Raw genomic sequence first — 15,489 nt, forward strand, 5'->3', positions numbered from 1 at the left:
TTCAAAATGAATTTTGACTTACCACAATAACAGTCTGCTTATTCATCCATGACTATATTTATTGTACAATAAAATCGGACATAATTTCCCCAATATTATATGCAGACAGACAAACATACAAATAAACATACATGACTTGCTGATAGATATTCTAGATCCATATTTTTATATATAGATATATATATCTATATATAGAGAGAGAATTGTATTACCCTTAAAACACAAATAAACAAGTACCAATTAACATGTCATGAGTTCAATTTCAAATCACTGTTGGTGTGTGTACATCCAAGGTGCTCCAGGTGACACTCAGAAGGACCAAAACATGACGACAAAATAACCTTATTAGTCATAGAATCATCACTCTTTATACCTTTGAATGGAGAAAATCAAAGCATAATCAAGAAGATAAACCAAAATATCTGTGCTTCACACATTTTGCTAAGCGAGCTGTCAGTCAAAAGCTACAGACTAGAAGCAGTCGACTACACTTGGAAATATACGGACTTGATTAGTCGTAGACTAATGCAGGAGCTGGAGCATTGTCCATGCCTGCTGTATACACTCTGATGCTTAATGGCGGATCTGGTAGCATGCCGGGGATAAAGATCTCCAACCGTAACATTTTCCTTCCACTGTTCCTAAAATGTCATTTATTTCCTCAGCAAGCGAAAAGCACAATCTATTTTGGGCAAAAAAAAGTTCAATTTTCAAAAGGTTTTGCCGAAAGAACCACAGTTAAGAAATGACTGAGCATCTTAAGATGTGTTATGTCTTAACTGCTGTACAACATTTCTTCCATGAAGACAAACAAATGAAATTAAACTTTTGTATGATTTTTAATCTTTAAGATATCACATCATCATAAACTGAGCAATTGACTGAAATGGAAAAGCTCAGAACCGTCGCAGAAAGACTAAAAACGCAGTCTTTGATTGGATGTTTTAATCTGCATTTTATCATCATTTCTTGAAGTTCGGAGATGTTACAAACTGCAGCATGAAACTGCGGAGGGAAAAGCCGTACTGAAATAGCCGGACCATGGTCGGAGAACATTGTTTAAATAAATAGCCGTGCTGCTTTGAAACTCTGCGGTTTCATTATGGCTTAATGCACTGGACAGACGTCACTGACTCAGCTTTGGAGTAGAGCAGTGACATGACATCAAAGACGATAGGGTGTATTTTTGATTTTCATTTTTTTTTTTTTTTACATTAGTCATGTAAACAGCAACAGATGTGTCTTTTCAGTTCCACTGAGTTTTCAAAAAGTATGTACAACTCACTTTAACAATCAATTAACCCAATAATTACACAATGAACCACATTTCAGATTGGTCCTCATATCTTAATTGAAAAAAACAACCTTACTAGCAAATGGCAAAATAATAAAAAAAAATGAAAGGACACAGAGAATTGCACTTGCACTTAAAGAGCTTCTAAAAACAAGCAGAGATAAAGCTCAGAGTTTGGCCCCGAGAGAAGCTGCAGCCGAAGCGGTCACAAGCTTTTTGGAATCAGACACCTAGACGATCAGGCCGAGACACAGGCTAATCTAGAACGTGTGAATCTCAAACAATTGTGCGGATGATTCACTGAGACAGAAGCCCAAAAAAAAACAAAATGCACAGACGAAAAAGGAAAACAACTCAAATACTGCAAATCACATCTGGCTTTCTGTAGCGAGCAGTTATAGTTGCTGTTCATTGAAAGTTAGCATAATGTTAAGTTAGCATAATGTTAAGTTAGCATAATGTGGCGAGCAATGTAACTATGCTACTCATGCTCTATATATTTTAACATTAGATATTTGTATGCTATGTATAACTCCGTTATATACTTTATATATCCTAGATCCAAAAAAATATCCCTTTTCTTGTACACAAATTGCACCCTGAGTTTTGACAAAATAAAATGTCCTTCAAAAAGGTTTAAGTTGTGTCCACAACAGTCTACGAGCTAATATCTTACACGTCTCATAAATACTATTGAAGTGATCTCTATGTACAAAATGCTGCACTTATACTAGAGCATAACATTCTACATATACGTTCAAGACGCACATAAGCAAACACAAGTACATCAACCAATAGCACTCTGAAGCGAACACACGGCATATTTTCAGAGGCCGATGCAGGTTTCCCTGCAGCAGCAGCACTCAGAACGAGACAGTCGAGTGTGGCAGTACGGCATCCTCTCTCGTGTATTATTGCAAATGTAAAATACCATAATTGAACCAGTTTATTCTGTGCCTCTTCAACTGGAAAGCTGTTGTTTCTCACAATAAGTTGACATTTACAGAACAACATTAATGCTGCCTAAGAACAGGAGACACAGGACACACTCGTTTGTTTTACGACAGCAGACAACACATCACGATATCCAGAGGGAGAATCGTTTGAACTTCAGCATCATGACATCAGAGAGAGGGCGGGACTAAATCTGCTGTCATGTTTCTAAATACAGGGAACAGTACTGAATATCCCTTATAAAATACAAAGCTATACTGTAGATGCTCCATGGCGCATAGGGGAAACAAATATTCTGAGGCTACATGAGAGGATGAATTTCATCACAGAGCTTGAAAATGCATAATCAGAACGACAGCCTGCAATGAGCCCTAACATGAAAATGCAGCGACGGCGTCGGTCAGTGGACTGCAACAACAGTGTTTACAGTGGCTTTCAGATTGTGTGCCTTATTTGTTTCATGAGCTATCATTGCTCGAAGCCAACACACACACAGAGCCCATATTATTGAAATCTGATGTCTTCTCTTCATTAATGATACCACCGTCTGCCTCGCCAAAAAAACCCTGCTGTCCTTTCCAAGCGGAGAATGGAAATTCATGGTGACTTTCGGGTTTGATTCAGAAGCTAAGTATCAATTCACTTGTGTATCCTTTCACTTATTCGCCTTTAGCTTCAGCTGGGCAACCCTAGCTTGTCCCAGCTTAGTCTGAACATCGACAGGCCTTTCGAAGAAGCTCACGATGGTCGGCTCGTTGAGCAGAGAAGCGAGGACCTGCTCGAAGGAAAAGGACCACTCCATCTCCGTGAGGTCGGCCCCCGCATCCCGACGGTAGCGGGAGCTGGAGGTGTCGGAGCTCTCCGGGGTGGTCGACGCTTCCTCCGTCGTAGGCTCCTCCTCTTCCGCGGCGGCAGGTTTTGCGGACTTGGACGGGCTGCTCGGCTCATGCAGCCGCCGCCCCACCTCCTCCATCCTCAGGAGAAGACTGGTCACGTGAGCCACGGCTCGGTACAGAGACTCCTCCTCTGGATCGCCGTGAAAGATGTTGTACAGAGTCTTGGAGAACTGGATGAACTGAGTCTGAGATAAAAAAAAAAAAGAAGTATATATATATATATATATATATATATATATGTGTGAGTTTTGTGCTTCATTAGATAATCTGACGTATCATATCGTTTTTTTGTGTAAATTACCTGATTAATTCGGGGTAGGTCTTTAATAGTTTCCTCTTTCTTAAGTATTTCATTTTGCCATTGTTTCAGGTAGGCCTGTAGGTCCACTTTTCCTCTCCCTGTCAAATTCACGCACAAACTGTAAACTATCACACATGACATGCGCAGTTCTTTTTTGTTATGGCCATGGAGTGTTTGCGATAGATTGGATTTGTTGAAATACTACCTCTTTCAGGGCTTTTCTTTATCACGCCGTCCTCTGGTAGATCAAATGCTGAAATATAGAAGCAGCATGTGAACAAATAGCACAGCGAAATGCTTCAACAACAATCATAAAATTTAAGGAAATCAGGCAAGCATTAAGACAGAATCATGACAGAATTTAGGAGGGAAGGGTAAAGGTGCAATTTGAGTTTTACAAGGAAAAGAAGGAGTAAAGAGGCTAACCAGTGCGTCTACTCAAGTGAGAAGAGTCTGCAGTCACTGGAATAAAGTGCTGGATTCTTTCTTCCTTTAAGTGCAAAGGACTACCTGTAAAAGCTAGAAGATGGCGACTGTGAGAGCACTGAGAGGAAAGATCAGAATCAGAACCGTTTATTGCCAAGTGGTACGTTACACATACAAGGAATTTGACTTGGTGGAAGATGAAGGTGAAGACTGAGGATCCACATCAGCAATGTAGATGACATTTGTGAGAGAAAACATAGATATTCATACACGCTGAGTTACCAGTTTATTACACACAGTGTGACGCAGCCCCGTCTGAGAACCCGAAAATAGATTTGCATCTTTGTGAATCTTACAAAGTCTGAGGTCATGCTGAATGAGATGTGCTATACTTCTCTGCTCCAACCCCCCACCAATGACTGTGTGTTCATGCATGCGTGTCTGTTTGCATTGCTGGATTAAAGAATTACCCACACAAGCCAGCAGTGTCATTATATTTGGCAGATAGCTTCGTGCTGCATAAGCGGCACAGCCCGAGGATCGCTCTGTGTGTCTGACGGGCAATCTGTTGCAGATATTCAGGATCCAAACAGAAGTAACCTTAATCATCGTAGTGACCTTTCCTCACACAAGATACAGCTTCATATTTGCCATGTGTTATCATGTTCATGCTCCACAATTGTACAACTCTTAATAGCAAGGGCACTCCTGATGTTAACATGTTTCTAGCAATCTATCGGTGGCGAGAGGTTAAGGTACGACAAGGCATTGTGTTGTCCTTACAACACAGAGGATGACACTGTGTAGTCCCTGCTCTCTGATTAAAGCTGCTGTACTTGTACGTGTTTGGACTAAAAACCGTACAGACTGCAGAGCACATGATTTACTTTCCTCAATCAATGATGCGTTTGGCCTGCTTCCAGGGCTGTCCCACTGTGAAATCGGCAAGTGTTTGAGGTCCCCGTGGTTTACTTTTCCAGCTCTCTCTCTCTCTCTCTCTCTCTCTCTCTGCACACTTTCCAAAAGTCCACGAAAAAACCCACAATGCATCGCAGCGTGACATCAAAAGCGGCGATGACGGCGCCTTTTTGCTTCATAGCAAACGAAACACTGAGCACGTGTCGTCGTTTGTCTTAATATGTTGATTTGGTCCGACATAACTCGGAACACAGGAAGCAGAACAACAAACGGTCCGCTTTGTTAAACGTACTGAAACATCAGCCTCACACTACTGTGCTCGGAAACATCACTGTGCAGGTAAAGTGACGTCACAGCGGTGCTGTCAGACAGCGTTTGGAGCACTCGCGCTGATTGAAGTCTGGAGTTCAGTACCGGGGAACTGTCCGTGGTGCTGAAGCAATGTGCGCTCTCCCCATGACACAGAACAAGCTCTGCTGCTTGACGTTCGCCGACGGTGACTCAGAGCTCCGTCTGCTGCTAAAGCTGTCACTTGTAATTTGAGCACTTCATCCTCATCACAGACCCTCTTTGTGGAGGAACTAGACCACTGCAAAATGCCCTTACAGCACCTCGGCACCCATCGTTGCCATGGCAAACTTTGGCTATTCTTGCTTCATGCCTTCAAGCCCACATCACGCAGTCACACATCCAAGGACAGAGTCTACCCCGAGGCAATGAGCGCACTCATCAGATGCTGAGTTATGGACAAATCCTACATATCCCGGCCCTGCAGCACAAAGACTGATGCCTATCTGACCTTGTGATTTACTTCAGGCTGCTTCTGTCGGCAGCCGTCATGTTATTGCTGTCATGTTATGCAGAGTCTGGAGAACGATAAAGGATCCGGTCGGAAAAAAATATGCCGCGTTTGAACTTTGAAACCGAAGGAGTGTATCATCACCGTAGACATGCTGTGAGAGAAATGGGTCGGCGGTTGAAGCTGAAGGTGCACTAGCACACATTTATCTTGTAGTTTACAATAGACGGAGAACTATTAATCTGTTTTTATGTCATTGAGATTTAACGCTACCATTGTTCTTCACTCACCTGGTGGCAGGTGCAGCTTGAAGAGGAATTTCAGCTTATTTGTGAACGATCCACTGTACAAAGTATCTGCGGGAGGAGCAATTAGAAATTATAGCAGACGCTAAAGTGTAACGGCCGCATTAGCGGAGAGCAGAGAGCAAGTGAACTCACCGAGGGCAAAGCAGAACTCTTTGAAGTTGACGAGGCCGTCCTGGTTCTCGTCTATCAGGCGGAAGACCCAGAGGGAGAGGGTGCTCTTGGCGTTGCAGAAAGCCCAGGGCGCCAGCAGAGAGAAGAGCATGCTGAACTGTTGGAAACCCAACTGGTACTGATCCAAATAGGCCAGGCTGGGGTCATGATGGAGCAGAGCGGGACTCTTCATTGTCCAGTAGCAGCTCAGGAAATGCTGCCTCTGAAAGTAGAAGACAAAATCTTTTTTTTTTTTCCCATTTAAAAATACAACTGTGGACATTTTTTGAATTATGAAACTCAAGATGCTGTGTCATGTAATTGACTCACTTTGAACAACTTATAAAGGCCGTCAAGGTGTGACGCACTGAATCTGACTTCTTGCGTCACCACCCGAATCTGAAAAAAACAATTTATCCTTAATACCACAGAAACAATGCAAGTGCACTAACTACTGTAAACCCAACGGCCACTTACCACATTCTGTTTGGTTGTATCCTCCAGTGTCTGGATCACGTGCAGTTTGTTTCTTTTCCGTGAACTCTCAACTTCCTCTGAACGGATATTTCCATATTTCTAAAAAACCAAGCACAACTAGTTAATTCAACCACAAAAACCTCCATCACTGAACAATACAGACACAGAGAAACACACCGTACCTCGTAAGCCTCTCGGATCAGTTGGCTGATATCCACGTTGAAGTGTGAGGCTTTGTCGTTATTGCCCACTGAAGCTTGCTTCAAGGTTGAAGGCAGGGGGCTGTCTTTGTTTGTCACACTGTCAAAGAATCTGAAATCACATCGTCAGAGAAAGAGGGACAATATTTTACACAGTGATAATGTTTGAAAGCATCGGTCCCAGCTTGGTTTGCATTCACACGAACTTGTTGAGGATGGTGACGGCCTCTGCGTCGTCCTGGCAGCTGATCAGAGCCCCCATGTTGTAGTCCAGCACCGCCAGGCCGAGCTGCAAGATGGCTTTTATGCCGTCGTAGAAAAAACAGTCGACCACGTTCACAGCACTCTCTATGGGGAGGACGCTGATGAAAAGAGTGAGGAACCAGGACAAGGACACGGACGAGAAGAAGCTCAGGTCTGTCATGTGATCCACCAGCTGGGGGAGATGGTCTCTAATCAGATCCTCAAACACCGCCTGGTCCACCAAAGCACCTGAGCAAAGCAACATCGGCAACATTTCAGAGTGCTGTTTAACTCTTGAAGTCCTAGAATTACCAGCAGAGACAGAATGAGAATCGCTTCCACTCTCACCGATAATTCGGCGGTTGAAGTAATCCGGCAACATCCTCTCACAGACGGCCACTAAGAGCCAGAAAGCCTCCTCTTCTTTGGCGTAGAGCAGGAGGACGGAGGTGAGGATGTTCATGGCCTGGACAGGTAATAAAAGGATTGTTAAAAAAACGGACTACTTCCTCTCTGAATATAAGGTTCCAGTAACTGGGGGACGGGAGGCCAATATACAAATGTGTGTTTAAAAAAAAAGAAGAAAAAAAGGCACGTTTTTCAAAGCACCTTTAAAAACAATTTCAACAGTTTTGGATCAGGTGCGGCCATTTTTCTAAGGTACTTAGAAAGAAAGGTACTTTTTTTTTAAATCACCTCTGCTTTTCAGAGTTGCTGCACTCCTCAATGTCATGAAACGACCAATCGCAGTAAAGGACGTGGGTTTAAAACTGAAAGGGTTCAAAGTCTGTACTATAACCACCCGTCACCTCATCTGTCACTGTGCAAAGAGCAAAAACAAAAAGGATGACCTCACATGAACTACCACTACAAATGAAGAGTTGAATAATGATCATGTTTTTGTGTATCATATATCTGTATTGTTCTGTGATAAACCTCTGGCTAGATACAGTCATGTGGCTAATGTCCCTCCCTTTTACTCAAAGCCTCTAAGAGCTTGTGAGTGTTTGTTGTCAGTTTCCATCGGGGCTTTACTGCCCGTTAAAAACAAGAAATCAAAGCACCTGGCAGTAGCCTATTTTAGGGTTCCTGTATGCATAGGCCGTGAGGACTCTGCGTAGAGCTGAGATTCCGGTGTCGCTCTGAAAGGCCGGGTGCTCTGGCAGAGAGCGGTGCAAGTCTCTCTCGATCTCATCTGTAGCCAAAGTGCTTGTTCCCAGAGACTGCTCAACCAGATCAGTGTAATAGCCGGGATGGGTGGCCATGTCGTTAACAGCCCCTACGGAGGTAGAACCACAGTCAGTCCAAAAAAACAAGATGCTGCACAGATCCCACATCAACCATGTTTTATTGAATTATTCATGTTGAGTAAGCACTCAGTACATAACACTTCACTTCGCTAACAAATCACTGACCCGGCATATCACTCGGTGTACGTTTCATGGCCAGAGTAACGTCTGCTGTGTGAATACCTGAAAAAAGCATCCACAGCTCTCCTCTCAAGGCCTCGGGAACACCACGAACAATCAAGTCGCGCGTCTTCCTGGTGAAGAACATACTCGTGCCGCGTCCGTATTCAGAGAAATGGATGTTCCACGACTGCTCCTTCATCTTTTCTTTAAGCTGCCGAACGCACACGAGGCACAGACCAACAGGGTTATTGTACAATGCTCTGCAACACTGTTAAACCTGGTTGTATTTATAAACAGAGGCATTTTTTATTCATGTCCACCCCCTGAATTGATTAGACACCAACTAAGACACCCCCATCCTGCAGAACATGAGAAGATCCCGGTGAATTACAATGACATCAAGCTGATCCAGTCAGATTCTGTGAGTGGTGGTTATGTCTCATTTGAAACTCTTGATATTTACCATTTTGGGGTCAAGGTTCTCGACATCCTGGGGGTGGAAAACAGTCATGAGGGCCTCGGTGCTTACAGCCTTGCTGCTGTCTTTCTGTCCCACCATCAGCGTTACGTCCTCTGGGTTGTCGTCAAAGTGGTTGATGAGCGACTGGCACTCGCCTCGTATGACCTTAGACATAAATACATATTATTCTTCAATGTCAAAAAGCACCGCTAGCTGGAAGTACAACGGCAGGAATGAAACAATAGACGCGTTACCTCCGATGACGCAGAGTGCTGGGGGCTGGGACTAATCCCACACCTGCTACGGATGGAGTTGGCGAGCCGCTGGTAGCCCCGCACCTCGGAGAAACGCAGCGCCCTCTTTCCACGCACGCACACCGTCAGAGCCCTGCTGCTGGAGTCTGGCTTCTCTACATTAATAACCTGGAAGAGGGCAATGTTTTAGGTTTCCTGCTACTCATCCGGGTGCCTTTTTGAGTCGTTATCGTTTACAATCATTCCCGTTTCACTTTACCTCTCGCATCGGAATGATGACGTGACATTGGCTTCCATCTTGGCTGGCGAAACACAGGTAGTTCTCAGACAGACAGATCTTGCCAAGTGTGTTATAATGGCTGAAGGGCACCCACAGGAAGCTCTCATGCACCTCCAACAGGTTTTCCTCTTTGGGGAGCCGGAAAAATGTCCGGAACTGCTCGCTCTTTGCATGAGCTTCTAGGCCTCTGTAGGGGGGTGGTAAAGCAGAAAATGATGAGCAGAACATCACATTTAAGTTTTCCAAGAACAACCTTTCAGCAGCTTCCAGACTCAAACACACACAAAAGTCTCACAATAACCCCTTTTTTGTTCTCTTGACCGTCACCTTCCATGTCGAACATTAATCTATTTCAGTGTCTACGAGTACTTTAGATCATTACAAATATATACAGTATAATACTGTATGTTATAGTATATTGACATTCAGTTTCTAAATTGTCCTAAATTGTTACAGCATTTAGAATTAATATGTCTCAATTTAAGAAGCATGGTTCTAGCTGATCGACATCCTGAATATGTAGTCAAAACTACAGTACGTTGATTTTAAAATACCTGACACTGGCATCGTCATGTATGGTCTACCTGCCGCTCCAGCCAGGCTAATACAATCACAAATGCTTTTTTGACTGAAGTCAGACTTTATGTTCACTCCAGCACGAACTGGATCATGTGAAGCTGTGCAGTGCAGCGGGCAGGCGGCGGCTACCTCTTGGTGATTTGCAGGGGGTCGGAGAGCGCCGGCTCTCTCTGGAAGGCCTCTTTATCAAAAAGGCGCTTGATGGAGTAGTCAGCTAGCTGCTCCATGATAACAAAAGTTTCACTGAGGTGCAGCAGCATGGAGAAGTAGTGATCCTCCCCATGGACCAAGACGTGGATGCTCTCAGTCAGAATAACGTTAGAGGTTTTCTCCAGCCTCCAGATCTCATCCCAGGAGATGATCAGTTTCACTGCAGAGTCATCGCAACAAGTGGAAATTAGACTGAGGCTCACAGCTGGATCTTCAATGAATGGGTAAATTATAATCAAGTAGAGAAATAGTCAAATGTTTCATAAATTAAAAATATAGGAAATGCATTGCAGTAACAACATACTCCCTAGTGCCTTTATAAAGAAGTGCTGATACCAAACAATGAAAATTTTCAGAGCATTATTGTGATAATTCTTAAAATGTCACTTGGCTTCATTAATATTCAGCATTATCCATTCTCCACACTGCTTTTCAAGTCTACCTCCACTATGAGGTCTGCTACAGTAAGATGGCTTTTTCACAAGTATGGAACCTATAATTACCTGAAAAAATAATATTCAAAAAGTGTTCCTTAGACTATAAAAGCCAACTCTGGTGGCCATTAGCAGCTGCCACAGTCTTTGTTAATACATGAAACAGAAACCAGCTTACCCTCAGCTCCCAGCAGGTATGAATAGAAGCACATGAAGTTAGTGCTGAGGTAGAGCCAGCCCTGGCAGGGCACTTTGCCTCTCCAATAGCTGCAGGAGTAATACGTGACCAGCTTCTCCTTCGGCGGCAGCTCGAACCACTTCTCAAACCTCAAAAGCGCTTCCCGGAACTTCTCTGGATCTTCCTCCAGCACCAGAGACGTCTTCCCTTCCTCAGCAATAAGACCCTAACACAGTGAACATCCAAGGTTACTGCAGACTGAGGGTGACAGTGAAAGAATGCACCATCATCTTCATATCAACGATGGAAAAAAATAAAATGACTGTGTGTAATCTGATAAGTGTTGCTGTTGGCGACTAACCCACAACCTTCGTGTTCGCTAAGTGGCCAGAAAAATGACTCCAAATAATCAGGGATGAGCACAGTAATACAGGAATCAAGAGGCCATTATACAGTATTTGATAGCATTACAATCACAGCCCTGCTGAGAGATCAACATGTCGACATTGTAGCCGTGTGGGATGAGGAGTCCCCATTTATTTAGGTTCTTACTCTAATCTTGCCCTGTACAAAGCTGGTGATGTCTTCACTGGAGTCAAACACAGAGAGTGTCCTCATGATGTTCTGCTGCAGCCAATCCCAGTGCTGCAAAATTTCCTCTTTGGTGACACCTGAGAGTCAAGAGACAAAACATTACAAAAAAGGCAGAACGCTTAAAATGCTGCTTCTCACGAGGAGTTATAGACATACAAGATATCAAATGTTTTTTTTACTGTAAAATATTTTAACTTTAACTTGGATTTGGGAATATTGGCTTGATTGTGACTCTGATAGAATTTTGCTGAAGTTTTTATAAAATGTCCACATGTGACATAATATGCAATTAACCAAAAGACATTTGCAACTAGTTATCTTGAAAAACCTAATCGTTTGCCAGAATAACATTGAAATACAGCGACATACCACATGCTATGGACCAGTACACTTGTGAGTCTGGCGTGTGGTGCAGAATGCGGAAGGGAGCAACTTTGGACGTGGAGTCCAACACAGTATCCAGAGTTCCCACAAGGAGGCCTGTAACATACAGCACATTGATATGTTTAACCACCTCTGTCACACGTGACCAAAGGCCATGTGACATGGCTGCATCACAAAGACAAATATCGGACATGTATGAAATAAAAACTACGAGTGAAAATAACTTTTCATTTTTTTGACCATTGATGAATCACTGCGTGTTAATTCATCACAGCTGTGTTAAACTGTATAAATCATGATAAATAGTTGCACTGAGAGTGTAGAATGGAGAGATCCCCTCATGGTCCACGTCAGAGCCGCACAACTAAAATTAGCTGAATCCGTCATACCTTTATAACTTCTCTCAGACATGCCCTCCATGAATTATTAACACGGTCGATGTGCAACCACACTCATGCGCTGCATCAGCATTATACCGGCCTGCCTGCTGAACATGGACCAGCTCTCCACATGCTTCTACTGGTGAGCTGTAAAGGATTCAAACAGGATCATTCATGTTCTCATCAGTGCAGAACAACATCACACAGCAGAGCATATAGACTTGAACACATGCAAGATGCTTCAGACATAAAAGGCTCTTGTGCTGGAGAGGCATTCAAGTGCGTCATGCCTTGTACAGGTAGTATTTAACCTCCATTGCCATTAAACACCACACAAAGAGACATTGATCCTTTGGTCTTCAGCTAGACCACCATTCATTATCATTCACTATCCATTCATTACCTCGCGGCTGTCACACAGGAGGCATGTGATTAGAAAGTGTAGGTTACAATCATTGGCGGTATTACAGGCACCGCTTTAATACCGGCAGGTGACAATGGTCCAAGATCCAAGTCAGTAAAGACTGTCATGCAGTAAGGTTGTGTGTGTCTGCATTAAAAAATGGAAAATGGAACCAAGGACGTGAGAGTGCACTCAACAGAGAATGCTGCTATTTTTAAGAGTTCACACATTTATTCTTTTTGTTCAGTTCAACATGGTTACTTTGAAAATGCACCACTCTTCCCTAAAACTGGTTTAAGTTTAGCTTAAATATAAATTATAAGATATCAAATCTATAATAATCCATATGGATTGGTGCAACCGATGACTGTCCCTTACAGAGGACTACTCATTTAAAAGATCAGTGTGTCAGCACTATTATAACAATACTGCTGGCCAGTTGGACATATACATATACATTAGGGGTGTAACGATACGCAAATTCGTATTATACCGTTCGGTACGAGGCTCACGGTTCGGTACGCATGACGAACCGAATACGTTTGAATATATATATATATATATATATATATATATATATATATATATATATATATATATATATATATATATATATGCTACAACTCCATAGCAAGGAAACAGGGTAAGCTCTACAAAAGATCTGTAGGAGGGATGCAATTATTTTTTGCACTGTGTTGATTGTTTAATGTTATGCACCACCAGCCATGTCAAATTCCTTGTATGTGCAACATACCATGGCAATAAACGGTTCTGATTCGGAGTAGTTGGTAAACAGGAAACTAATAAACAAGCTCTTTGATAATTAACTAAGTTTTTTAACAAGGAAAAATACAAAAACATTCACTTGTTTTGGCTTTTAAAATATGAGGAGTTCCTGCCTGTTCTTTATGATTTGAACTGATTGACACATTCGTCAATAGGCCTAAAAAAACAAAACAATCATTAGTTGTAGCCTGTAAAAACAGCAGTCACAGCGCTGACGTAGCCTAAATGACAGCGTAACAACTTAGCATCAATGTGTCTACAAAGTCGCTGACACACTTATTGAGCAGGAAGCAGCGGCCCCTGACATTACAAATGCAAAGAGAGCTGACTGAACCGCCCCCTTGGGCACCACAACAACAACAACAACAACAACAACAACATGTAACTGCTTACATATTCCTTCAGAGGTTAAATCTGTATATATTCTCATAACATAGCTACTCCAACATGCTATTTGCTTTTGTCAGCTGGTAGTTTGCCTTGAGTGCAAATCTGTCAACAATGGCTGAAAGTTTTTAGGCCTAGTGTTCATCTTGTAACCTAACCTCTGTCCAGTATCGACACGGACTCGCTTAATGTTGACACATGGCTCATACTTGTTGCTACGAGGGTCTTCTTCTGCAGACTATATAAGGCTACATGGCAGCACCGCCCTATAAGGGGCAGACTGCACGTCAGCTATGCAAACGTATAACGAGTTAACCCGTTCATAACGTGCTGGTTGTAACGTGTCCCCGCAGCCGCTGTCCGACACATGCGAGGAGGCGAGAACACACCCGCTAAGTTATACGTTACCTGTCAAACCGCCTCCACCTTCTCCGTAACCTCGTCTCCTTTGCAGTACGAAGTACTCGTTATCCTCTTCCGTCACCCACAGTTTGAACGCGTTTTTCAGCAGCATCTCGTCGGGTTTGAGCCACATGTTTCAGCTGTACCTTATCAAATGCACCTGACATGTCACAGTTATCTGTAACGTAGCCCAACATCAAACCCGTGGACGTTTGTTTGTTGACCGAATCCCTCCCTTCCCACGTCGACAAGAAATGCTGCCAGAGCTGCAAGGCATTCTGGGATTGTAGTTTCTGAGGAGAAGGCGGTTCTCCGGGACGCGACACAAGCTGTTTAATGAATGAAATGAAGACAAAAACCCACTTATGAATAACTGGTTCATTTATTTTTTTCATTATATATAAATATATATATATTTGTTTTTATATTTGTTATCTGTTTTTGTATGTTTTCATATTTTCATTTTCAATTCAGTGTTGTTTTTCTTTTTCATCCAAGCTGCAATATTTGTTAAATATTCCTTTCAATAATCCCTTCCTTCATATAACCTCAAATAAAGGGAGGTTATTTTGAAAGGAATAAATTACATTAAAAAATGCATAAATAAATGAACAAATTAAAGATTGTCTGACAGTTAGACAATTCCTCCCATTGTCTGAGGCGACAGAACAGGAGCTAAACTGAAGAAAATAAAAAAGAAATGATAATAGCTCTTTTTTTAAAAACTAAAAAGTATTCCCTTTTATTGAGATTTCTGGTGTTGGCGTTTTTATTTAAACTAAAAGGATATTTTGCATTGTAAAGTATTATTCCAATGAACTTCCTGAATGGTTAAGTGTTTGTACTGATGTTGTTGAAATAGATACCGTACATTGAAATATGTATACTTGTGTCTCAGACCAAATACTTTAATTATCAAAGACCTGACAGGGCATAGCGTCACTGCAGGGAATGAAGGAGCACAGCATTCCCTTAAGAAGCATCCCTATCCCATCCCTAGTACCGGCCCATATGACAGTTTGCTTGTCATCATCTAGGCTTCTTCGGGGCCTTTTAAAACCTCATTCTGAAACTCTGCCGTAAGTACCCATGGGTCCTTTAACCAGGAAAAGGTTAAAGGACCTTTTAACCTTGTTAACCCTAACCCTAAACCCCTAACCCTAAACCTAACCCTATTCATATTGATCTAAAGTTAAACATTTTAAGGAATAAATGCAAAACTATTCTTTGCTTTCTGGTTGGCAATGTTGTTCTGTCTGTCAAGCCACGATTTTGGTCCAGACTGAAATATCTCAACAACGGGTGGGTTGAACTTTGGTGCTATCCTACTGACTTTAGGTGATCACCTCATTTTTATCTAGCAACGCCATGGGGTTGACA

At 42.5% G+C, this 15,489-nt stretch overlaps 1 protein-coding gene across 2 annotated transcripts; it reads right to left on the minus strand.

The window, feature by feature from the left end:
- Positions 1–826: 826 nt before the first annotated feature.
- On the minus strand, positions 827–14,333 carry tbc1d8b (TBC1 domain family member 8B). 2 transcript variants are annotated; one of them, XM_079283063.1, is made up of 21 exons: positions 14,116–14,333; positions 11,737–11,847; positions 11,326–11,444; positions 10,774–10,999; positions 10,081–10,321; positions 9,352–9,559; positions 9,093–9,260; positions 8,842–9,003; positions 8,439–8,589; positions 8,031–8,245; positions 7,315–7,432; positions 6,930–7,215; positions 6,706–6,835; positions 6,524–6,622; positions 6,377–6,445; positions 6,029–6,269; positions 5,879–5,944; positions 3,872–3,964; positions 3,651–3,698; positions 3,446–3,543; positions 827–3,329 (listed from the first exon to the last, which is right to left on the minus strand). In XM_079283063.1, exons 1-21 carry the CDS (start codon positions 14,240–14,242, stop codon positions 2,904–2,906), a joined length of 3,402 nt encoding a protein of 1,133 aa, XP_079139189.1. In that variant the 5' UTR covers positions 14,243–14,333; the 3' UTR covers positions 827–2,903. The 2 variants fall into 2 exon arrangements, with proteins under 2 accessions (XP_079139189.1, XP_079139190.1); XM_079283064.1 differs by lacking the exon at positions 3,872–3,964.
- Positions 14,334–15,489: the final 1,156 nt, after the last annotated feature.

This window comes from Melanostigma gelatinosum (assembly GCF_949748355.1).
Source record: "Melanostigma gelatinosum genome assembly, chromosome: 14".
In the NCBI taxonomy this organism is placed as follows: domain Eukaryota; kingdom Metazoa; phylum Chordata; class Actinopteri; order Perciformes; family Zoarcidae; genus Melanostigma; species Melanostigma gelatinosum.